Source organism: Palaemon carinicauda, chromosome 11 (genome assembly GCF_036898095.1).
Source record: "Palaemon carinicauda isolate YSFRI2023 chromosome 11, ASM3689809v2, whole genome shotgun sequence".
NCBI lineage: Eukaryota > Metazoa > Arthropoda > Malacostraca > Decapoda > Palaemonidae > Palaemon > Palaemon carinicauda.
This window is the reverse complement of record NC_090735.1, coordinates 73,059,782-73,087,281: the sequence shown is the minus strand read 5'-3', so window position 1 is coordinate 73,087,281 and position 27,500 is coordinate 73,059,782. Positions and strand designations below refer to the sequence as shown.

Here is a 27,500-nt window from a genome sequence, read left to right as displayed (position 1 = left end):
CGGTAACCATTCTTTGGTTAGTTCTGTAGGAAGACAATTGGAAAATCTTCCTGAAACTGTTGACACTTTTGAATAACATGATGAGGATTTACCTCTAAAGATAAAAACTAGATTTAAAAGCAAAACTCTTCGTCGAATGAAAGCTCTTTGTTTGATTATGAATATTGTCTTAAAAGTAAATACGTTCAGCAAATTAGAGGTCCGACTCAAAGGGTATTATACCACATATATAATCCCTTTATAGCAAACTATTATGCTAATAACCCACACTATGTTAATAATCCTTGAAAATGGAACGAGTTATTAACGTATGTGATTGAAGAATAAAAGAGTTGTTCACCGAAAAAAGGTTTATTTTCAAAAAGAAGTTCTACTGTATTCACTTTTTATAGAAAACTGGAAACGATTTCTAATTACTTGATTATTGTCTAATAAATATCATGCATCATTAGGGCTAAATAGATTAAAACAAATATCTAATCAATTTATTTATTGAGAGCAATTCTGCTCTAAAAGAAAATGCTACTTAATAAAAATCTGATGACTTACCGTATTAAGGTTGCCTAATTTTTCATTAAGTTTTTCATCCTCTTTCTTCATATTCTTACGAGCCTTTGCCCCTCGGAATCCGGCCTGGATCTTCAGAGCAGCATCTGCCAAGTCTGTGGAAGTGGAAAAGGAGTTCAGGGAAGGTCAAATACTACTACTAGAAGAAAAAAAAAAAAAAAAAAAAAAAAAAAAAAAAAAAAAAAACACTCGTTAAGCTCTTTCAATGACAGGAAGAGAAGGGCTAATTGTGCCTTCGTATCACGCTCGTATTAGTTGTTTTAGGGTGAATGTAGTTAGTTGGGACAGGCATATTTCATTATTATTATTATTATTATTATCATTATTATTATTATTATTATTATTATTATTATTATTATTATTATTATTATTATTATTATTATTATTATTATTATTATTATTTTCTTGTTATTATAAGGAGGTGATTTACCAGCGCAGAGCTAGCGGGATAGGCGTAAATTTTCTAATGACTTGTCAAATCGATTTTATTTACGTGCAAGTCGTTGTTTATCTTGGTCAAAATACGATTACCTGAAGCTAGTTTTTCGATATAGGTAGGTAAGTAGGTAAGAGTACGGCATCTAGTTAGGAGGTGTTCTTTATTGTTTCTTCTTAAAGTGTGGTTTTTCAGTCATAACTTTCTAGATTTTGCACCCGGTCTGTCCCAACGAACTACAAAGGCTCCGTTGTATTTTTCTTTCTCGTTATAAGATAGCTATTTAGGACGGTGACATGAGGGGTCGTCATTGCAATAACTCTTTAATGATAACGTCTAAGACAGCCTTCACCGCCGGAGGCTTATTTTTTTTTTTATTAAGATATTGTTGACCTTGAAATTTTGGAAGATAACGACAATTTATTTTTTGTAATTACAAAAAAAAAAAAAAGAAAAAGAAAAAAAGAACTGATGACGCTAAAGAAAACCTTAATAATCTGGTTTATCGTTCATTCATATATGTTCCTATCTAAGATTTTTTTTTCAATATTAGTCATAACTAATAATGAAGATTATTTAAAGGAAAGACACCGTTTTTCTTTGTCACAATTTTTCACGCATTTGCAAGATTTAGTATATAAACTTTAAAGTTTCAATTCTGATGAATTATCGGTGTAAAATATATAAGAGAAAACTATAGTAGTAATGAAAATTTTATGTGAATGCTTTCCCGCTGGAATAACGTCCTGTTTAAAGAACATCAGTATTCAACAATTTTATTATTTTATGATTTATTTCGCAAATGGTGAGTAATTCATTGCCGTTCTCAAATATATACCAAACAATCAGCCAATATTAAAAATTGTTCCTGAATTATTTTCCATCAGTACACCAAAATATTAATGAAATATTTTTACAGAAATGTTCAGATTTGTTTAGTATTAAACGTTGGCAAATAATAAATAATAGGGCATGTCATGTAATATAGATAAAAGCACCTTGATAATCTAAAGGCAAATATGTCAACTCATATCAATGTGCTGACAAGCAATGAATAATATAAGTACTGTTAAATTAATATAGATAAAAACTCCTTCATATTGTAAAGGTAATGAATGAAATATAACTATCACAATGGTTATGATTAAAGATAGTGCCTTGGGTGCATTTTCATAAAAAACCACACTGTGCTTGTTTGTCACTGTTTATGCGTCCTGAAAGGCAGATGACGTAGTTATCTTAATTATCAACTGGCACGAAAGATTGGAAAAACATCGTTGGGGAAACCTAATATAAGGAAAAGAAAGATAATTATTAGACTTGTCACTTTCGGAGAAATAAAGAAAGAGAAATGTAGGTGCAAGCATACAGACAAAAGAACAGGAAAATAAAATCATCATGAAAAAGAGAGAGAGAGAGAGAGAGAGAGAGAGAGAGAGAGAGAGAGAGATTATTATTATTATTATTATTATTATTATTATTATTATTATTATTATTATTATTAGAATAAAATTCAAAGTGCCCAATTAAAAAGAAATATCAAGATAATATGTATATATATATATATATATATATTTACATATTTGTATGTATATGTATATTATCTTTATATATATATATATATATGTGTGTGTGTGTGTGTGTGTGTGTATTCAAGTGTATATATATATATATATATACATTATATTTATAATATATATATGTGTATATACATGTATATATATGTATATGAATGTGTATATATATATATAGATATATATATATATATATATATATGTGTGTATATATATTAATGTGTGTGTGTTTATACGACAATCCTGAAAAGAATCACTCCAAAATCCAATGAATAACAACCTTTTACAACTTGTCACATCAGGTCCTCTCAATCGGTCAGGGTTCAGTGATGTCGATATTATCTGTAATCACATTAATTGAAGATACCAAATAAGTTTCCGTTTCATTCAGAGATTTTACTCTTTTAGACAAAACGAAGAGGAATATTGAAAAAAGTTAAAAAGTATTTGCTTGTGAAATAGGTTTAAAAAGCTCAGAATAAGAATAAGAAAAAGAATAGAGATCATAGATAAAAAGTTAGGTAAAGTTAATGATGAAGAACGATATAATTTTAATGAAAATGAAGTAAAATAAGAAATAAACAAATATTGATAGAAAGTTTTGAGAAGTGTAGATAAGGTATAATCACGACAGCGCAGACAATTATTTCTTGTAAATAAATATTCATAAAGGAAAAATAATAGTGTAAGATTTTTTAAAGAAAATAGATCTATAGTAAAAAGATATATGAAAGACTAGTAGTTAATTAATCACTAATAAAGAATAAAAGATATATAGAAAAAGTCCTGAAATGTTTCGGTGAACCATAAAAAGAAAAAATTTCTGAAAGCATAGAAAATTGACAATTTCAATATGAATATTTGTTTCATAGCTTCACTTGTTTTACATTCCTGAAATTTGTCGGTTACCTACCTTCATAACTATCATTAAATAAAGGCTAACAATTTTGATCAAAAACATTAATGGATTATATCCATTTATACACCTTTTTTTAATTGAGGTAATAAGCTCTTTATTTTAGAATTTCAAGACAGGTTGTGACTGGTACAAAATTCCAGATATATATATATATATATATATGTGTGTGTGTGTGTGTGTGTATATGTATATATATATATATATATATAGAAATATATATATATATATATATACATATCCATATATATATATATATATATGGATATGTATATATATATATAGAAATATATATATATATATATATACATATCCATACATATCCATATATATATATATATATATTCATATATATATATATATACATATATATGTATATATATATATATATATATATATGAATGTGTGTATGTGTATGAGGGTAAAAAAAAAAAAACCACAACAAATGCAGCCGTTTCTAGTCGACTGCAGGATAAAGTCCTTAGATATATCCTTATTTATGTCTGACGTTTGGTCATTTCAACACCACGGTGGCCATTGCATATATATTATGCGTGTTTATATATATATATATATATATATATATATATTGAGAAAAGAGTTAGAGAGGAAGACCCCATCTGTCTTAAATTATTCGCACCATGCCAAGAAGAAGTTTGTGGAATTTAGATTGGGAAAATGTAGGAATTAATACTAATTCGGTTTATGGAATTATGGGAGAAATTGCAAAAGATAATTGAAGATTCGAATGGGATGAGCATGGGAGGGAAAGCTTTTGGTAAACAAAATAAGATTATCAAAAAAAAAAATAAGTATTTAATCAGATGGTCCTACCAGTATTAACTTATGCATCTAAAACTGGGAACCTTATTAAAACGTTAGAACATAAAGTTGTTACAACTCAAATAGTTATGAAAAGAGTAATGAAGGGAATACCACTCAGAGATAAAATAAAAAAAAAAAAAAACATGGATGCGAGAGCAAACTAAAGTAGAGGATATTCTATCATTTAAGAAAAAGAAATGGACGTGGTAGGACATATAAAGAGAATAACATATTAGATGGATATTAAGAATAACAGAATTTGTCCTTAGATATTGCAAGAGAAGCAAGCAAATAAAGAGATGACGATGGATTGACGAATTATGAAAGTTTTCTTGTGTGGACTAGCATAGAAGGACCCTAAACGGACATATCTGAGGCCTTTGTTCTTTAGTGAGCTAGTAATAGCTGAACATATATATATATATATATATATATATATATACAAAGTATGTGTGTGTATTTGTGTGAATGTAAGTTATTATATTATTAAAGTAACTAATGAAAGTTTTCAACTGCGTCAACCTAGTCACAGAGACCACCGTGAATTAGTTTAATATATATACGATTAGTCATTTCATAAAATGATTTAACTATCTCTAATTTCATGCAACATTAGTTTTCACATCACGATACTTTGGTGTTCATTTTGTAAACTTTGCCATGGGTTTGACAGTGAATAAAAACTAAAACTTTTCACATGGAAGATTTCAAAATATTCCGTTTTCACATCAATCTGTATATTACTTGCAAGTTCTCTCTCCCTCTCTCTCTCTCTCTCTCTCTCTCTCTCTCTCTCTCTCAAAACTTATAGTGACGGTTGATATATTGACAGAATATGAGGGAATTTGAAAAGCAAACCCAATTTTATAGCCTGACGTGGAACCCGAATATATTGGTTGTACTTTGCGAACAGAATTTGAATAAATATGAGCTGTGAGCAACATTATTCCACAGAAAAGAATTTCCACTGAAAGATGAATCCAGTAATGCTGGAATACTCACGATTATTTTTCATTCCTTTATTCAGTTTCTTATGTAAAATATATTTGAATTCAGATGAATTATAAACAACTGGGAATATTCGAGGATTTATAGATAATATCGTAATAAAAACTTATTATACGCCGATTATTATTATTCATATGATTATACATTTCTCTTTAAAGAATAATCCTTAGTTGAATGTTTACGTTTTATCCGCTCGGGAGGTTTACAGTTTTATTCCAATCCCTTATTCTTATCGTTTACGATATCTCGCCATGACAAGAATGTATATATTAATACACACACACACACGCACACACACACACACACACACACATATATATATATATATATATATATATATATATATATATATATATATATATATTAATATATATATATATATATATATATATTAATATATATATATATAATATATATACGATAGAATAACTGCCAAGATGATACTGGCCGAAAGTGAAGTGACTCCCAGACTACTACCTAGATTATTTTGCAAAATGTGGGATGTAGAGGAAAACCCTGATGAATGGGAGTTGGGAGTGTTGGTGAAAATAGCAAAACCTTAAACCAGACTAATTGCAATAATTACAGAGGCATAACACTTACGTCAGTTGTTATGAAAATATATAATATGCTTATTTTTAAGAGACTGGAGAGAAAGATTGATGAAAAGGTGAGAGATGAACAAGAAGGATTTAAAAAAGGTAGAAGTTGCACTGACCAAATTATTAATTTGAGACATGTTGTACAGCAATGCAAAGAATATAGAAATCCTCTTTTGATGGCATTTGTGGGCTATGAAGAAGCTTCTGATTGTGTGGACCGGCAAATTTTCTAGAGAGTCCTGCGGCATTATGGAATTCCTCTTAAATAGGTAAATTTGATTATGTCTCTTCATGAGCATAGCAAGTGCAAAGTTAAGGGTAATGGAGTCTTATCAAATGAGATTCCAGTGAACAGGGGAGTACTCTAAGGGAATGTGTTGTCACCTATGTTGTTTATCCCTCTCATTGATTTTGTCATGCGTAGAACAGTCAGAGAGGGTGGAGAAGGATTGGACTTTATTGGTGATAGGAATTTAGCACACCTAGAGTATGGTGATGATGCTGTCATTGTTAGCCGAACACCACAGAATTTGCAATACTTGCTTACCAAAACGCATGAAATATCACAAGAGATTGGGCTGAAGATAAATAGAAGAAAGATAGAGATGATGAGAATGGAGCATGCAATGGAAGAGGAAATATCACATGAAGGAGAAAGGATTAATGAGGTAGAATCATTTAAGTATTTAGGAACCATGATCTCCAATGCAGGGTCTTTAGAACTAGAGTTTAGTGAAATTTTGAAAAAATCAAATCAGGCAATGGCTAGGTTAAGTAAAATCTGTAAATTAAATCGCCTGAAATTATATATAAATATCAGACTATATACCAGTTTAGTGAGATCGGTGTTACTCTATTTACATTAGTCATGGTATGATAATGAAAGAATCTCCATTAGATTTCGTATATTTGAAAACAAAGCCCTCAGAAGGATATTGGGAGTTAATTGACAGTACAGGATTAGAAATGAAACTATAAGAAAGATTACTCGAGTGCCCTATATGGATGAGATCATGATGAGGGGTAGATTGAGATGGTTTGGGCAAGCTCTTCGCACTCCCCAAGAGAGATTAGTTCACCAAACGTTCAGATGGGTTCCACAAGGCAACAGAGGAGTTGGAAGACCAAGACCTACATGGCTGAGAACTATGAAGCACGTAGTAGAAGATGATGAATGGAGAAGTATTAAATTAAAAGCTCAAGATAGAGACGAAAGGGGAAATCTAACCGAGGACCTTAGCGTCAACAGGTATAAGAGATGATGATGATGATGATGATATATATATATATATATATATTATATACATATATATATATATATATATATATGCATATAATATATATATATATATATATGTGTGTGTGTGTGTGTATATATATATACTGTTTTTATATATACATATATATATATATATATATATATATATATATATGTTGTGTGTGTGTGTATAAATATATATATATATATATATATATGTATATATACATATTTATATATATGTGTATATATACTGTTTTTTATATATACATATATATATATATGTGTATATATACATATACATACATATATATAATATATATATATATATATATATATATTATAGCCATGATAGAAAAAATTAAAAGACTTGACTGAAGTTAAAGCTTTCGTCTTGTCATTTCTTGCGTGCCTGTAATACACATTTTACGCTTATCACATGCCAGCTTTTGTGATTTCTACACGTACACACGCAAATACAATCGCACACATATATATATATATATATATATATATATTGTTGTTTAAGGATTTCTGGCACCAAATTTTATCCAGTTCAAAGGAAAGCTACATTGCTTTAAGCAAAAGAAAGTTTTCTATTATGTCATAAATAATAATTACAACCAAGCAAACAGTAATGGAAAATACGCAATTTTGTCATTCATGGGAACGAAATAAAGGTCGTTCAGGATATATGTTGTTCTAAAATATATTCATTAAATCAAAATCGTTTATTATTGATAAATAAAACATGTTCTACATATATATCTTTAGAAAACACTTGCAACATAATATTGATTGTAAATCTCTAGCTAATTTCTTCATAAAATGCTTCATTCATAATTATGAGAGTTCTTCGGGTAATGACAATCAAGTAACTATCCCGAGAGAGAGAGAGAGAGAGAGAGAGAGAGAGAGAGAGAGAGAGAGAGAGAGAGAGAGAGAGAGAAATAAATTATCATTTCCACCACAGATGTCTTCCACTAATGCCAATTTACTAAAGTGCTGTTTGTGGAAGTTAATTAACTCCGTGCGTCATTAATTATTTCATTTAATTTCAAATGTGAGCGAATAGCGAATACTTTATGTATATATATATATATATATATATGTGTGTGTGTGTGTGTGTGTGAGTGTGTGTGTGTATGAGTGTGCCTGTGTATGTATATAATGTAGTCGCTACAATAGTCCTTTGTTCTAAGTAAAAGAATTGGTGAAAAGGGAAAGAGGAAATTAACTATTAGCTTTTTAACCGTTCAAGAAAACTTAAGACAGTATTGTCATGGCCTCTGCACCATGGTCATCCACCTGTCTTGGGTTAGAGATCTCTTGCTTGAGGATACACTCAGGCACGCTATTCTATCTGTTTCTTTATTTCCTTTCCTCACTGTGCTATTTTCCCTGTTGAAACCCTTGTGTTTATAGCACCCTGCTTTTTCAACTACGGTTATAGTGTAGATAGTGGTCATCATCATCATCATCTTCTCCTCCTATGCCTGTTGACGCAAAGGGCTTCGGTTAGAGTTCGCCATTCTTCTCTATCTTGAGGCTTTAATTCAATATTTCTTCATTCATCATCTCCTGCTTCACGCTTCGTAGTCCTCCGCCATGTAGGCCTGGGTCTTCCAACTCTTCTAGTACCTTGTGGAGTCCAGTTAAACGTTTGATGGGCTAATCTCTCTTGGGGTTCGGAGAGCTTGTCCAAACCATCTTCATCTACCTCTCACCGTCATCTATACCCATCTGCGGCTCTAGCAATCCCTTATAGATTCATTTCTAATCCTGTCATGCCATTCCACTCCCAATATCCTTCTGAGAGCTTTGCTCTTACATCTACAAAATCTGTTGGATATTGTTTCATTGTCATACCATGACTCATGTACACACAGTAATACAGATCTCACTATGTTGATGTATAGTCTGATTTTATATGTAATTTTAGGTGATTTTATTTCCAAATTTTACTTAACCTAGCCATTGTCTGATATGCTTTTTTTAAACCTTTCACTACACTCTGATTCTGACGACCCTGTATTAGAGATTATAATTCCAAAATACTTAAGTGATTCTTCCTCATTGATCCTTTATCCTCCCCATGATATTCAATCTTCCATTGTATACTCCGTTATAATCATCTCTATTTCTCCTCTATTTATCTTGAGCCAAGACTCATGTGATATTTCATGCATTCTGGTAAGCAAGCATTACAAATCTTGTGGTGTTCTGCTAATAACAGCATCATCAGCATGCTTTAGGTATGCTAATTTCTTATTACCAATCCAGTCCAATCCTTCTTTGTCATCTCCAATTGTTTTAACCATTACAAAATCCATGAGGAGAATGAATAACATAGGTGACAACACATTCACTTGAAATACTCCGCTGTTCACTGGAAATTCATTTGATAGGACTCCGCTGACATTAACGTGTACTTGCTATGTTCATGAACAGACTTAATCAAATTCACATATTTGATAATAATAATAATAATAATAATAATAATAATAATAATAATTATTATTATTATTATTATTATTATTATTATTATTATTATTATTATTATTATTATTATTATTATTATAAGATAAGAGCACTGCATGGAGGCTGGAAATGCGTGGTTACAAAGATAGGTTTAAGTTACCAGCAGAGATATTAGTAAAGTGACATTTTCTAATCTAAAATAAGTTGTAGGTTTAACAAAACAAAATAATAGATATATTTCTAGATGACAATATCGGGCTTAGATTCACGATAAGATTGCTCAAGAACTAGTAATATTTCACGAGAATTTGAAAGAGGTATGAATACCAGCTGAGATATAAGTACTAGTCTTCCCAGAAAAAAAGTGGATATGAAATACTCGTTGTAGCAATCAACATATTATGTTAAATGATGAGCTATGTGAACCATCACCTTCAGTAAAATAAAACTACTTTTGTAATATAAAGCAGAATCTCTTTTTTATACATAAGCCTATAAACTACAACGATGTGGGGATGGAAACTAAGTAGTCATAGAGAGAGTAGACTGAGAATTTGATGTATAATTGGAAAAGCAAAGAACAATCATTTATTAAAAAAAAAAACTCAGATATTAATAAAAGACTCCCATCTCTCTCACCAACGCAAAAGTAAATTATAGTCAAATACACACAACTTATTTTAGAATTTGTTTCAGACAATAAAGAGGTCATGATAAAAAGTAAATATTTCGACGAAACTCAGGCTTTCCAATTCAATTGGTATATTTTATGATTATTTGATGAGTAGATGTGCCATGATATCAGCTTTCACGCTTTGTCAGGCCGGGGTAATGTTTTGTTCATGTCCCCTTTCTCATTTTATCTCTGTAATTTTTTTTTTACATACGATTCTAATTTCTAATACCAAGAAAACTAAATAAGAATCTATTGAATCAACGTAGATTAAAGAAACAAAATGAACGAACATAGTGTTTGATAATGTAGGACAACACATCTCATACAGAGCCATCAAACTTGCAATTATTTACCTTTTCGAGCGATACTCCCTACCGCATGCTTCTTCTCTAAGCCATTTTGACTACCATCTGTCTAAGCTATTGCTTCGGTCCAAGCTCCTCCAGTAAGGACAACGAGGCATTTGGGAGTCCATTTGTAACTGTCATCAAAGTCGTAAGTCTCCCATCTAAAGCCTTGATGCACCATCTACCACCAGTCCTCTGGAGTTCAGAGTCTTACAGTTCCATCTACTATTTGTCTCGGAAACTTATTGCATTTGCAATCCTCAATTCTCGCTGAATGACCCCTCTCTGCCAAGCTCTCCGAGGAGGTGGCTTTCAGTTTATCTTCATGGCAAGTTTAATTCCACAGTATATAAGATTTTGTACCTTTTTATGGTTCAAATATTTCCTTTTTTTATTTTTCTAGCCTGTTACGTTTAGTACACGACTTATCAAGAAGTATTTTATTATTTCCGCCAAGCAGGTATTACGATCGAGTCGGTGTTTTTATTTGTGTGTCTGTGGACATTTGCTTGTGGAAAGGATTACGTCAAAACTACTTGGCAGATTTTGATAAAATTTTCACCTTAGGACATGGACGACTTCATTAAATTTTGAAGCTGATCCGGATTCTATATCCGGACTTTCATTTTACACGTTTCTGTGGATAAGATTACGTCAAAACTACTCGACGGATTATGACGAAATTTTCACCTCAGTTACATCTTAGGTCAGGGACGACTCCAGAAATCTCTTATTGTTCTTATTTTCTATTATGCATTTCCTCAATTATGTTAAATGCTAAAAACATATGACATAGTTCTGAATCTTAATTGCAAATTATTTATATTTTTATATTTTTTACTTTTATACCTTTTCACAAATCGACATTAACTAAACAATAGGTGGATATTAAGGGAACGGATCTTGGTCAATCATAAGATTTTTATAAGATTCTTATTAAAGTTCAAACTTGCAACGAATGTGTTTATGTTGAAGTGGTACACCTGAGTCTCTCATTATAGTTTATGCATTAAAGATCTATTTTAATGTTATTACTTTTCTTCAAGAATTTCATATTAATTTTTCATTACTTCTCTGGTAGTTTATTTCTTTCTTTCCTTCTTTCTTCACTGGGCTATTTTACCACTGTTGGAACCCTTTGGCTTACAGCACCCTGCTTTTCCATCTAGAGTTATAGCTTAGCTAGTAATAATGATAATGATAATAAAAATCTCTTTTTCCCGCCGCTAAATAAAATAAACAATTCTAGCAAGTGAATGAATAAAATCTATAAGTTTGAAACGAAGGAAAGGATAATGGAATAATGGAAACATTCAGCTTTCTCTTCATTGTTTTACCAACTAATGGAATATTAAGGAAGATATTACGTAATAGGCTCATGTATTGTTCACCAACCGAGGAGTGAATGGAACAGTCTATAAAGCCTTTCGTGCCTGTAAAGGTTATTCGATTCTTCATATAACTGGTTTGATACACGCACAACTCTCTCTCTCTCTCTCTCTCTCTCTCTCTCTCTCTGAGGAAATATGAAAATTCCTATAGGAAACACATTGATGCCGCTAAGGCTATCCCCTTCAATGAAAATTTATATATATATATATATATATATATGTATATATATATGTATATATAAATGTATGTATATATATATATATATATATATATATCCTTTTCTGAGTGGAGATACCCTAAAGTGGTGAAAGGAATTGTGTATCGCCATGATCATCAAAGCTCTAATAGTCAGGGTGGGCCACTCGTAGTAGGTTGGTTTGCTGTGAGCGATGACAGGAAAATCTCCCACTATCACTAATCAGTACTGGTCAGCGTGGTAATGAGAACCGACCAAATCCCAGAAATGAATTGACATGCCTTTTTCTTGAAGTGGACTACAAACAGCTGTATTTGTGATTGTGTGTACTATATATATATATTATATATATATATATATATATATATATATATAAGTATGTGTGTATAATAGGTATGCGTATTAAAGGCCTGACATGGACATATATAACAGGTACGAATTCCGATTCCTTCTGAGTAGTATCAAGTATTTGCGTTTTAGTATGCGCACACACGTATGTTTAATGGCCCAAGAGGACTGCCTGCATCGTCTATTAGGCCGCGAGGAACCACCAAGTCAGAGGAATTGCCCAACTGGATGTTTTCCTTTTAACATTCCGGTCTCAAGAGACGGTGCCATCTGCGCTGACTTAAAATTGCAAAGAGTTGTTGAGTGTTATTGAATTAGCCAGACCTGCTGCTGTTTTGTAACAGACATTTTCAAGTCCTGCACACTCTCTCTCCTCTCTCTCTCTCTCTCTCTCTCTCTCTCTCTCTCTCTCTCTCTCTCTCTCTCTCTTTTGAAGAAGTTTGCGGTAGTAAAGAGGAATATTGTGTTTTTTAGTTGTGGCTAAATTCTTTTCAATTGTGTATTCAGGTTAGCATGTTTGAGAGACCGCATTTATCTATTTATTCATTTAGGCAGAAATGTCCCATGTATTTATGTACATTAGGTGAAAAACTATCGGTGCACTGGGGATCTGATAACCGATGCCTACTGTGAACATTCAGTCAGCCACTGCTGTTGTAGGAGGGTTGACAAGCCTGAGTGTGGTTTGTTCATAACTCTGGTGACCACTATTTCATTGTCTTTCGTTCATTTATTATTATTATTATTATTATTATTATTATTATTATTATTATTATTATTATTATTATTATTATTACTTGCTAAGCTACAACCCTAGTTGGAAAAGCAGGATGCTATAAGCTCAGGGGCTCCAACAGGGAAAATAGCCCAGTAAGGAAAGGAAACAGAGAAAAATAGAATATTTTAAGAAGAGTAACAACATTAAGATAAAGATCTACGTAATCTATGTAAACTATAAAAACTTTAACAAAACAAGAGGAAGAGAAATTATATAGAATAGTGTGCCCGAGTGTACCCTCAGTCAAGAGAACTCTAACCCATGACAGTAGGAGACCATAGCACAGAGGCTATGGCACTACCCAAGACTAGAGAACAATGGTTGGATTTTGGAGTGTCCTTCTCCTAGAAGAGCGGCTTGTCATAGCTAAAGAGTCTCTTCTACCCTTACCAAGAGGAAAGTGGCCACTGAACAATTAAAGTGCAGTGACCCCTTGAGTGAAGAATTGTTTGGTAATCTCAATGTTGTCAGGTGTATGAGGACAGAAGAGAATATGTAAAAAATAGGCCAGGTTATTCGGTGTGTGTGTGTGTGTGTGTGTGTGTGTGTGTGTGTGTGTGTGTAGGCAACGGGAAAATAAACCGTATGTCATAAATCAATCATACTTTCCTCTCAAATCCATGCATGTAGATTTCTAGAGAGTGGTAGCCACATGCACGTGAACACCTGCATATTATGCATCGCCGCTGTAAGTCACCTCCATCAGATTAATTTTGCAAGAGTCTCGTGCAATACATAAACTTTGGAATAACACCAAGAATAGAAGCCATTAAGAAACACAGACTACAAATCCACTGTTTGCAACCGGTAATCACGGGTAGTTCCTCATGCTAGAGGGATTATTAAGTCCCTTATCTACTTGCCTTTTTCTTTTGGAACACCCCCACCTTCGTAATGCGAGGACCGAGCGACACAGCTTGCTATATTTACGAGACTATCCCTTTCCAAATGAATTTATTTCAGACTGACAGGCACATAGATAGTTAGTGAAATTGGAGACTGGATAGATTTCTAGATTGCAGGATTAAAGGTTTAAAGGTCGTTCATGAATGGCCGAGGCTGAGGACAGTGACAATGCCCTAGAGAATGACCATAAATACATATAATCAGTGCTCAAATCCCTCCCCAGCAAAGCTAGAATAGGGAGAGTCAGGGAATAATTTTTTATAGCTCCCTCAAAACCCCACATCTTCAGTTCACAGGGATGGCGAGATTACAGACACTACAAAAATAACATCACAGCTTAAGAGGGACTGGAATCCCAATCCAGTAGATCGCTAGATGATATATTAAGGCCTATTGGGAAATACAGATTATTTTAGTAGTTAAAATGCATCACTAGGTAGTAGTGAGACAAAATTATTATTGTACTTTAATTATTTATTTAGACTGGCAGACTCTAAAATCTAAGTTTTGGTATGTATAGGACGAGTTATATTAAAACTTAAAAGTAATCGAAATTTACAGTAATTTAGGTTTGTTAAGGAAGGGGGTTATAACCCCTTAAATATCGTTATAAAGGGACAGGATTTGAATGAATTAAGGCCAAACTCAAATTGGTGTGTAATTATAAAAAAAAAGTTGCACATGCAATATGCAAAGCCATCTAAATTGGATGTGAGCTTACAGATATTTCAAGTAATTACGTCATACAAAAATTACAATTACAGTAATTAACTTTTCCTAATGACTCCAAAAACAGAAGTTGTATAATTTATAGTAGGTACGTGGATCTAGAGAACATGTTTTGACAAGCATTAAAGAAGGTTGTGATGAACAATAGGAAAATACGTTTACAGGATTTTAACTACTTAAACGACATACCGGGTATGTGATTATAGATAATATATATATATATATATATATATGCATTATATATGTATATCAAAGTACACATGCACGCACGCACATATACACAAAACACACACAAACACAACCACACCCACACGCACAAACACAAATATAATATATATATATATATATATAGATATATATATATATATATATATATGTATGTATGTATATATATATATATGTATACATATATTCATATATATATATGCATAAATTGATTTATATATATGTATATACTGTATATATATATATATATATATATATATTCTTTATAATCACATACCTGGTATGTTGTCATTTAAGTAGTAGATATTCACAAATAGAGATGGTCACGCACACATATGTACTCACAAACACTTGTGAGTACATTAGTACATACTATCCTCAAAACAATAAGAAATGGAACGACCCTGGATACGATGGAATAACTGCAGAGATGATACTGGCCGAAAATGACTCCCAGAGTACTTACAAGATTATTTTGTAGATTGTGGCGTGAAGAGGCAAAACCTGATGAATGATAGTTGGGAGTATTTGGTGAAAATAGCAAGAAAAAAAGTAGGAGACCTGACTGATTGCAATAATTACTGAGGCATAACACTTACGTTAGTTGTTATGAAAATATATAGTATGCTTATTCTAAAGAGACTGGTGAGAAAGATTGATGAAAAGCTGAGAGATGAACAAGCAGGATTCAGAAGAGGTAGAAGTTGCATTTTGAGACATGTTGTGCAACAATGCGTAGAATATAGAAATAAACTTTTGATGGTATTTGTGGAATGAAAAAGCACTTGATAGCGTGCAACGGTCAATTTTATGGAGAGTCCTGCGTTATTATGGAATTCAACTTGAATATGTAAATTTGATTAAGTCTGTTCATGAGCATAGCAAGTGCAAAGTTGATAACAATGGAGTCTTATCAAATGAATTTCCAGTGAACAGTGGAGTACCCCAAGGGAATGTATGGTCACCTATGTTGTTTATCCTCCTTTTAGTTTTTGTAATGTGTAGAACAATCGGAGATGGTGGAGAAGGATTGGAATGGATTGGTGATAGGAATTTAGCAGACCTAGAGTATGCTGACAATACTGTCCTTGTTAGCAGAACACCACAGGATTTGCAATGCTTGCTTACCAAAATGCATGAATTGTCACACGAGGTTAGGCTGGATATAAATAAAAGAAAGACAGAGATGATGAGAACGGAATATGTAATGGAAGATGAAATATCATATGAAGGAGAAAAGATTAATGAGGTAGAATCATTTAAGTATTTAGGAACAATGATCTCCAATACAGGGTCTTTAGAATAATTAGAGTTTAGTGAAAGACTGAAAAAAAGCAAATCACACAATGGATAGGTTGAGTAAAAATTAGAAATCAAAACGATATTGGGAGTTAAATGGCAGGACAGGATTAGAAATTAAACTATAAGAGAGATTACTCGAGTGCCATATGTGGATGAGATTATGATGAGGGGTATATGGAGATGGTTTGGGCATGCTTTTTGCACTCCCAAAGAGAGTTTAGTTCACCACACGTTCAGCTGGGCTACACAGGGCACTAGAAGAGTTGGAAGACCCAGACCTACATGGCTGAGGACTATGAAGTACGAAGCAGATGATGAATAGAGAAGTATTGAATTAAAAGCTCAAGATAGAGGTGACTAGTGAAATCTAACCGAGGCCCTTTGCGTCAATAGGCATAGGAGGATATGTTGATGATAATGGTGATGATATATATATATATATATATATACATATATACTTATATATACGTGTACATTAATATGAATATATATAGAACTGTATATACTGTATATATATATATATATATATATATGTATATATATACATATATATAGTATACTGTATATATATTTATATTTAATTATATATACATATACATTAATATGCATACATATAGAACTATCTATATCTCCATATATATATATATATATATATACATATATATATATATATATATATGTATAAGTATATATAGATAGATAAATAGATAGATATACAGAGACAGATTTAAATATAAATATAAATATATATGTATATATATAACATATATATATATATATATATATATACATATATATATATATATATATATATTTATATATACATATATATATATATATATATATAAAACTTGTTCCTCTGCTTTATTTCCTTGATGGTTTGTGATTAAACAGTAAGTTCTCATAAACCCGTAAGCAGTATTTTTGGTGAGTATTTCGTCAACAATATTGCATTGGATGAATCACAATTGGTAATGTTCTCAATGTAAATTGTCATAATTGATATAATTTAATTATGATGGGGTTATCATAAATAGTATTATTATCATTATTGTTGTTACTTTTGTTTTTGTTGTGACTTGTATAAAATTCTTTGAATGAAAAACTAATTCAAAGAGGAGCACCAGTAAAAGAACATAAGCAGGACCCTTTAGCCCGTAATGGCTCCCAGAAGGGAAGATAGCGCATGGCATTGATGAAAAAGAGAGGCATTTCAATACCGTTCACTAAAGGTTAAGTCGTTTATAAGGACATCTTGTTTGTCTAAAACGCAAAAGAAGGTATTAAAAAATATATCTAATCCAGATCAGTGAGTTTTAAAATAAGCTGATAGACACTTTTCTATTTTCCACTCATCTCTCCTGCATGATAAAGAACAAGAGTCTCTCTCTCTCTCTCTCTCTCTCTCTCTCTCTCTCTTATATATATATATATATATATATATGTATATATATATATTTATATATATATATATATATATATATATATTTTGTCACGCTGAGCGGCAACCACTCGGAAAACAACAATCTGCCATAAAATGCTGTACTAGCGCGTTGTAGTTGAGAAACGGGAAGGTGCGGGAAAGGTTGAATCTATGTGCGTACGTGTTTTTGCATTGCTATCTAAATATTTAATCGTCAATTTCAACAGGTCGTGTACACTAATTATATAGATATTCATCTTAATATATCGCTGATTATGTGTGAGTGTTTGAAAGCGTTAATTTAGTGTCTTATCTAAATGTGCAACTGAATAATCCTTAAAACTATTTTTAAATAAGCATTCGTATAGTATTGTATTAGCTGAGATATCTGTTAAGCAGATAACGCTATTACGAATGACCTCATAAAGATAAGTACTTCCCCTACGTCTTTTAATTTGTGCGGAACAAGTGACCTGACCCGACCCGACCGACCTCCACAATAGCGGTAAGACCATAAAGTGCTTTAACAGCCTCATGTATCCTTAGCCATTACTGTAACTGCTATAGTTCTTGGCCAACGACCTTCCACAATTTGGAAGTTTTGGCGGCTCTTTCTTCGGACGGTCTCTTCTTACACAATGGCATGGAATTTTGTAGTCGGTCTTATCCGGTTAAACCGAATCCAAATACATATATCGATCAATGGATTTTATAGCAGACCCCAGCTCTTAATTTTAGCTCGAATGAAAGGGGATCACCAGACTCTGCTCTCTCTCTCTCTCTCATCTCTCTCTCTCTCTCTCTCTCTCTCTCTCTCTCTCTCTCTCTCTGTATGTATGCATGTATGTATGTGTTTTTGTAAGACAAAATCATTCATAAAAACAGTAAAACAACTGAATGAAAATTTCTAAAAATATGTTAAATATTCATATGGCAATTGTGAACATAATTGGTCTCGTAAGTATCTCCATGCATTCTTAGTATTTGGTCTTATGACATCAGAAACAACGACTGTTATTATAGTACTAATAAGTACTAATATTAATGATAACGAGTTAAATGTATTTTTGCCACTGTAAAGGTTCTTTTTATCTGCACTATTCTTTTAATTATTAGCATCTTCATTATTATCATTATCATCTTAGAAAAACAAAATAGAATTTCTGTAATTCATTAGATTTCACGAATCAAATTTGAGATTTTTACTTCAATTTTGTTGTTGTTGGCACACACACACACACACACACACACATATATATATATATATATATATTTGTGTGTGTATTTATAAATTTTTAATGTTTATATTTAGTTATATATGTATATATATATATATATATATATATATTTGTGTGTGTATTTATAAATTTTTAATGTTTATATTTAGTTATATATGTATTATCATTGCACTGCACGTGCCAGATGACCCGCCTACAGTAAGCCACCCAAGAACGGGGCGCACTATTTCACACGACATACCATCTTTAGGGGGAGCCATGTACCGCACGTGCTTCATACACGCTCGTATACTGTAACGGTTTGGATTGTTATCTTATCACTTGCTCTTCCCTTCATTGTTGATAAACCAACCTGTATGAACTTGATGGTTCATGCATAATTTTGTTTCAATTCTAGTGACGTTCTTGCTCGCAAGTCATAGTATTTAAGCTCGATGTCTGTTTACTAAAGTTTAACTGCATTCATTTCGCCTCTTAGTGATCGCCTAACTGGCGATTCGGTACATTGATGACCACATGAGTGTCCAGCTCCCTCCAGTCTTCCCCCATACTGCCGTCTTACTGTTTGATGATGCCTCCCCCTGGCACTAACACTATCAACGGCATACCCCTGAGACTAACCTCTCGCCAGTACAGACATTCACCTGGTTTCAGGGTGCCAAGGTTCATTAAGGACGTGACTCACTCAAGCACCAGAGCAGACGATGTTCTCGCAGCGATCCCCGAGTATACTTTCCCTGAAATATCAGATTGGCTTTGCGACCAAAGGAACACCCCAAGAGCATACGATGTCCTCAAAATATATCTCCTGGCGTAGTACTCACCATCGCCTACCTCTCGTATAGCCAAACTTTTCTGCTCTTTCAACAACAGTTGGGGGACCAAAAGGCGTCACTAGCCCAAGGGGCATGGCGCCTACCCACCCCTGTATGCGCTGCCATCTCCAATGCCGATATTTTACCCATGAAGGACCTGATGACCAAAAATCAACGCCCTTATGGACAGCTACTACACCACCTTCATGACCTCTATTGACGCTTTCACTCCTGACGAAGTGGACAACTATGTATGTGTGTATGTATGTATGTATTTGCATACGTGTATATATATATATATATATATGTGTGTGTGTGTATGGGTATAACATGTACACGGTGAAATATATATATATATATATATATACTGTATATATGTATGTATATATATACATACATATATATATATATATATATATATATATATATATCTTATTTATTAAACAGTACATAGCTGATCTAATGACACCTTATCAGTAAATTACTGGTTATTATCTACGACACAAAGATATAGACTTTCTCAAAAGTAACTCCTGTATGTTGCCTACCGTAGATGTTGAATAAAATATATACCTTCAGAGTCACTGACATAAAAGATCTGCCTCTCCATTCTCAGGCCACGCATTTTCTCCTGTCCCAAAATGAGATTATTAAGATTTCCCAGAGAGAGAGAGAGGAGAGAGAGAGAGAGAGAGAGAGAGAGATAGGGGTGGTTGCTGGAGGTTCATTGCCATCAGTAAATCCGGATTATGATATTAGGACATCTTATGTCAGCAAAGGGGGCAAAATATGACAATGTTTAGAGCTTCTTTCGCCTTGCAAACAACAGAAAGATGCAGCTACAACAATAGATCTTTCGTTCCGAGTGGAAGCAACAACGTAAAAAGGCCATTGTATCACAGATTTTTTATTTTCTTTTCTTTTTCAGACTTTCCCTTTTATTTTCATTTTGTGTATCATATTCTCAGGTGAAATAACAAGGCTTTTCCCCAGGGGAAAACATAAATTTTTTTACGTTGAGGGTCATCATCTTTTAAAGAACTAAAGCAGGAATTTTTGGGGGGAAGGAGCGGGGTGGGGTTAAGAGGGAGTGGAGGTTAGGATGACAGGTCTTGTTTTATCTACATACTGGCAGCCAGCGACGCAGCGTCTCATATCTCTAGCACTTTTCGTCTGATGATTTTTTTAAGACATTCAGACATTCACAGTAACCTTAACTTTTTTTCATTTTTTTAGAAAGAATAGTTAAAGGTTGGGGTCTGGCTCTCATACAACCTTTATTTATACCTTTTTGTAGTGTCTTCATTCTAAATAATGCGATGTATTCCCACAGCCTATTAAGTTAACCGAGTAATTATGATTCGTCCGCATTAGCTCCGGACCTCCCTTGCTGAGTGGGGATGCCTTAGCGTGGTGAATGGGTTTGCATATCGCCATGATCAGCAAAATTGTACTAGTCAGGTCCACCTATATCAATCCGCAGTTAGCCAGCTTGGTGATAAAACCTTGCCAAGCCACAGACTTGTATAAAGACATGCCTGAAGACTTTGTCTTGCTGTAGACTAGAAACGACTGCATTTGCTATTATATTCAGTCTTTCTACAGAACTTTCCTAACGTCAAGATGTTCCCCAAAGGTATTATGTTGCAATGAGATTGTCCATGGTACGATAGGATAACATTTATTATTGTCGTTCTTACTTTGAATTTTTCCTTGCTAGTACTTTTATACCAGTGTTTTTCTTTTAACATACCAAAGTCGTAGAATAAGATAGGTTCCAACAACGACTTGCCGGGTACGGTACAGGCCTGCATAAAGCTGTCTTTGATGATAGCCGCGGCCGTTAGAGCATAAACACAACCCTGGCAATAGCGGCAGATATGGCTCCCTGATGGACCAAAACCAACAACTTATGGCTCCCTTTTGCTTTCGAGCAACGCTTGCATGTAAATTTTGTCCTATTGAAGGGGTGGTTTTGCATCGGAAAGTATCGTTTTGATGCTAATTTCACCAACATACCTTTTGTAATGTATACACCCACAAATACACAATCCCATTCAGATACATGCACACACACGTACTGGTGACATCAATACACGATAGCCAAGCCAGTCATCATTCGATCGGTGAATTTGAACTACAAATGGGTATTGTTCAATGCTTTTGATGCATAACAATATATATATATATATATATATATATTCACACACACACACACACACACACATATATATATATATATATATACATACACACACATCATATATTATATATATATATACATACATACATACAGACATATGCATATATAGATATATATATATATATATATATATTGATAGATATATATATTTATATATATATTTCTGCCTCATACTGGGATCAGATCCAAGTCTCTTCGAATAAAAGGCAAGATCGCTATCAATCATGAACTATATTGTATTGATTTTCGCCCATATAAATATACATATATATATATATATATATATATATATATTAGGGCTGAGTACCCTGCATGAAATAAGTCCTCCTATGAATGTGGGAGTTATGAGATTCAGGTAATAAAAGTTTTTGGCAGGCATAACAACTTCTATTCATGTTCTATCTACCGGAATCCAGCGTGGTTGGTTCTATCTTCGGCTGTCTTCTTATCATTATGGCTGAGATACAATTTGATAGAAAGGCCTCTCTTGAATATGTTGGTGATTTCAATGTTCACTATAGGGAGGGGTTAAATCTGTTTCTCCTACTGATAGCCATGGCTTAAGAGCTTTTGATTTTGCCTCTAAGCGAATCATAAGTGAACCTACTCACATGTCTAGTAACTGTTTGGAAGCCCCCCCACCCAACCCCCCTCCCCCCTCCCACCCCACCCCCTGGCGTTACAACAAGTAAGGTTAACTCTCCAGTTGGGACATCTGATCATACCTTGATTTCATTAGTAGTGACGACTGAGCAGCCTGTCCCGGATATGTCAAATTTATATAAAATCTCAAGAAGATTGGAATGGCATTGTAAGTGATCTATTGAGCTTGAATAGGTCACAATTGTATAATAGTGTTGAGCCTGTTGTCCTTTGAATGAGAATCTAGTCAATATAATTGATAGGCGTATCCCTTATCATGTGCTAAGGTACCGAGTGAAAGACAAACCCTAATTCAATGATGATTGTAGACGTGCTTATTTGGAAAAACAGATTTGACTTGAAATAACTGTACTTAGCTTAGAACTTTTGCTCATAGAGATTATGCTTCAACTGAAAAGGCATAGAATTTAACCATAAAAGAATCTTTCTGGTACAACCCAGGAACATAAGTGGTAGACTACCCTTAAATCTGCACTCTTTGGTGTAGACGCATCAGTTTCTCCTTTACTCACTGTCCAAAGGAAAAGGCAACCCTTTTGGCTGATGTGTTTGACAGTAAACAGAGTAATGAGAAACTCGAACTTCCTCATTCCTGTTTTCCTGAGGCTAAACTTACTAGTTTAGCTTTTCGATCTTGTGACATTAATGCTCTGTCGATGGACCTTGAGGCTTATGGAAGTGTAGACCCAAATGGTATTTTTCAATTTTTTTTTTTTTTTATACATATAAAGACTGTAGATATCTTGCATCCAAAATGATCTGTTATTTTCCGCAAGTTAGTAACAAGAGGTTCTTTTAGCAGAGAATTGGTAATGTTACTCCATTATGTAAATGCGTTTGTGGTAGCTCAAGTTCAACAGATTACCGCCCAATTTCCATAACTCTGATATTAACTAATGTTTTTAAAAGTCTTTTGGCAGAATGTTTAAATAGGTTTGCTGGAGGTAATCATCTGTTCCCTAGTTTGTAATTTGGCTTTCATAAAGCTCTTGGAGCTTGTGAGGCCATTCTTGCAGTCTCTAATGCCGTACATAAATCCCTTGATTGTGATCAGGAAGTTCGTATGATTGGCCTTGATTTTAGTGGTGCCTTTGTAATAATCATGGCGCACTTGTTTTCAAACTCAAACAGTTGGGAGTGAGTGTGCCTTTTCTTAGCATCATTATTGAATTTTTAAGTAATAGATCGCAAAGAGTTGTTGTTCATGGTCGCCATAGTGAGTATAGGAATGTGATATTAGGTGTTGTTCAGGGTTGTGTTCTAGACCAATTACTTTTCATGCTACATTCACATGACATATGGTTTGGCCTAGAAAACAAGCTCGTTGCATATGCAGATGAAGCTACCCTCTTTCCATCAATTCCATCTCTTGAATGTAAAACTGGGTTTGTTGAATCCCTTAAATAGTCTAGCTGATATTAGTACATGGTTCAAATTATGGGGCATGAAGCTGAGTCCTAGCAAAAGTCAAGGTATGATTATAAGTAGGTTGAGAACATCCGGATCTCAGCCTTGATAATGTTTCTTTCACTCTGTATGACTCTTGAAATTTAAGATGCGATGCTCTACAGTAAATTTACCTCGGAGAAACATATTAGGTTTGTCTCTTCTTCAATTGCCCAAAAAATTGGCTTATTGAGAAAGTCTTACAAGATTATCGGTGATCGATCTATTCTGAAGAAGTGTTCTAATTCTTTCATTCTACTTTATTTCAAGCATTGTTTCCCTCTTTGGTCGTCAGCTGCTGATTCTCATTTAATTTAATGGTCAGAAACGTTCAGTCTATTAAATTTCCTACTCCTGGTTTTGATATTAATCTCTGGCCCCGTCGTTCTATTACTTCGTTATGCATGTTGCATAAGATTTTCCATACTCCTGACCATCCTTTTCTTTCATATCTTCATGAACTGTACCATCTTCTTCGTAATACTAGTTATGCAGTTACTGTAATAGTTATGCCATCATGAGGTACAATACTACACAGTATTCTATAAATGTTTTATTCCAGCTGTGACCGATTTGTGGAATGATCATCCTAATCGGGTAGTTGAATCGATTGAACTTCAAAAGTTCAAACTTACATCAAATGTTTTTTATGTTGAACAGGCAAACATGTCTCCTTTTATAGTTTATATATGAAAGATCTATTTTAATATTGTCACTGTTCTTAAAATATCTTATTCTAATTGTTCAATAATTCTTATATAACATAGTTTATTTTTTCCTTTCCTCACTACACTATCTTCCCTGTTGGAGTCCTTAGGCTTATAGTATCCTGCTCTTCCAACTAGAGTTATTGCTTAGCTACTATATATATATATATATATATAAGTATATATATATATACACACACATGTATATGTGTGTATATATATATATATATATATATGCAGATCTATGTACATATATATACAGATATTTTTATTTATTTTATATATATATATATATATATATAAATACATATATGTGTATATATATATATGAATATATATACACACAAATATATGCTCACACACATACATACACACACACGTATATATATATATATATATATATGTATATATGTGTGTGTGTATACATATATATATATATATATATATCATTAATTGCTAGTCCACTGCAGGTTAACTAGGGCTTGAGCCACCCGTTGAAATACTACCCCTAGAGATTTATGGGGTCTTATGACGGGTGAGACAGCATTACAGTGGCTCCTTTTATTCTGGTTACGGTTTAATTTCCCTTTGCCTACACACACACACACTGATTATTCTGGCTTATTCCTTACCTATTCTCCTCTGTCCTCATACACCTGACAACACAGGTTACCAAACAATTCTTATTCGCTCAAGGAGTTAACTACTGCACTGTAATTGTTCAGCGGCCACTTTCCTCTTGGTAAGAGTAGAAGAGACTCTTTAGCTGTGGTAAGCCGCTCTTCTAGGAGAAAGACACTCGAAAAGAAAACCACTGTTCTCCAGTCTTGGGTAGTGTCATAGCCTCTGTACCATGATCTTCCATTGCATTGGGTTAGAATTCTCTTGTTTAAGGGTACACTCCAGCACACTATTCTATATAATTTCTTTTCCTTTTGTTTTATTAAAGTTTTTATAGTATATATAGAGGATATTTATTTCAATGTTGTTTTGTGTATATATATATATATATATATATATATGATGCTAGAGCAGCTAGACTTCAGTTTATCACGAGGAACAGCACCGCTCTTAGTGTGAGCAGAATTTTAAATCAAGTTTATAAATGTAGAGTTTTTAAGGGCGTGAATAGGCCTTACAATTCAAATAAACATACTTGACTCAGGACCAACGTTTTGTGATCAGATTGTGAAAGGATTTTCCAAATGAGGTAGTTGAATGGTTTTACGTTGAACAGTCGAACATGAGTCTCTCTCCATAATTTATATAAGATGTATTTATCTTAACGTTGTTACTGGTTTTAAAAGATAGTTTTCCTGTTAGCCTAAAAACTATTTGGAACTCAATTAGTTCAGAGATATTGTCTTTAGGTTTCAGACGCCAATAAAGAAGTATATATATATATATATATATATATACATATATATACATATATATATGTATATATATATATATATATGTGTGTGTGTGTGTGTGTGTTTGTGTGTTTGTGTGTCTGTATAGATGAAAATCAACACGATATAGTACTTACATAAAAATAAATTTCTACCTACTGGGATCGAACCTTAGATGTTCAAGGCAAGGTCGCTACCAATCAGGCCATTACAGAGACTCTAGCGGTATAATTTTTGGCGACCTTGCCTTTCATTTGATGAGACTAGGGTTCGATCCTGGTATGAGGTGGAAATTTATATATATATATATATATATATATATGTATATATACTGTATATATATATATACATATATATATATATATATATATTTATATATACTTTATATATAAATATAAATATATATATATTATATATATATATAGCAGACTACACCATTTTGTACATACATTTATGTAGAAATGAATATCCTTAGATCTCGTTGTTCCTTAAAGGGTAAGGGGTTTCAGTCATCTCAAACCAATGATCACTAAATCTTCATAGATTTCAAGAGAGGTTTTGCAGGTAATCTCCGACTCAACATGTCCCTTTGAACTTTCTCATTCCAAAGGTATTGCAATAAAATAAATTTAAATGTCTCTTTACTTGTTTCAGTCTTTCGCATGTATTTTTTTAATGTAGCCTGTACATATGAACGTTTATTACTTCACTTATGAAGATGATATTATTTTAATGTAATGGGTTCACTAAACAATCCCCTTAGTAAGACATCCGTTCAAACTAAAGTATTTTTTATAGCCTCTGCACTTTATTATGATCATGGGAAACCCAAAACATTATTTGAGAAAACTATATCCTCATACTGAAATAATGATAAACAAATTCAAACAAGTTCTTCCTTAACTAGATTACAATGAGGTAATAGATTTATTTCATTACACCACATACAAACAAAAACTTAAAGTTCTGTGGTTAAACGAGAAGTGGTAGGGAAAGATCCGAATAAACAGTCACTCTATCGAAAGATTTTTCAAAACATACAGTA

At 32.9% G+C, this 27,500-nt stretch overlaps 1 protein-coding gene across 2 annotated transcripts in view; it reads right to left on the bottom strand.

Moving 5' to 3' along the window:
• LOC137650071 (uncharacterized) overlaps positions 1–27,500 on the bottom strand; it is a 612,472-nt gene that overhangs the window by 31,022 nt on the left and 553,950 nt on the right. For both annotated transcript variants that reach the window (XM_068383128.1, XM_068383129.1), the window contains exon 3: positions 550–662. In XM_068383128.1, coding sequence (XP_068239229.1) covers positions 550–662 — 113 coding nt within the window. The remainder of the gene's footprint in view (positions 1–549; positions 663–27,500) is intronic.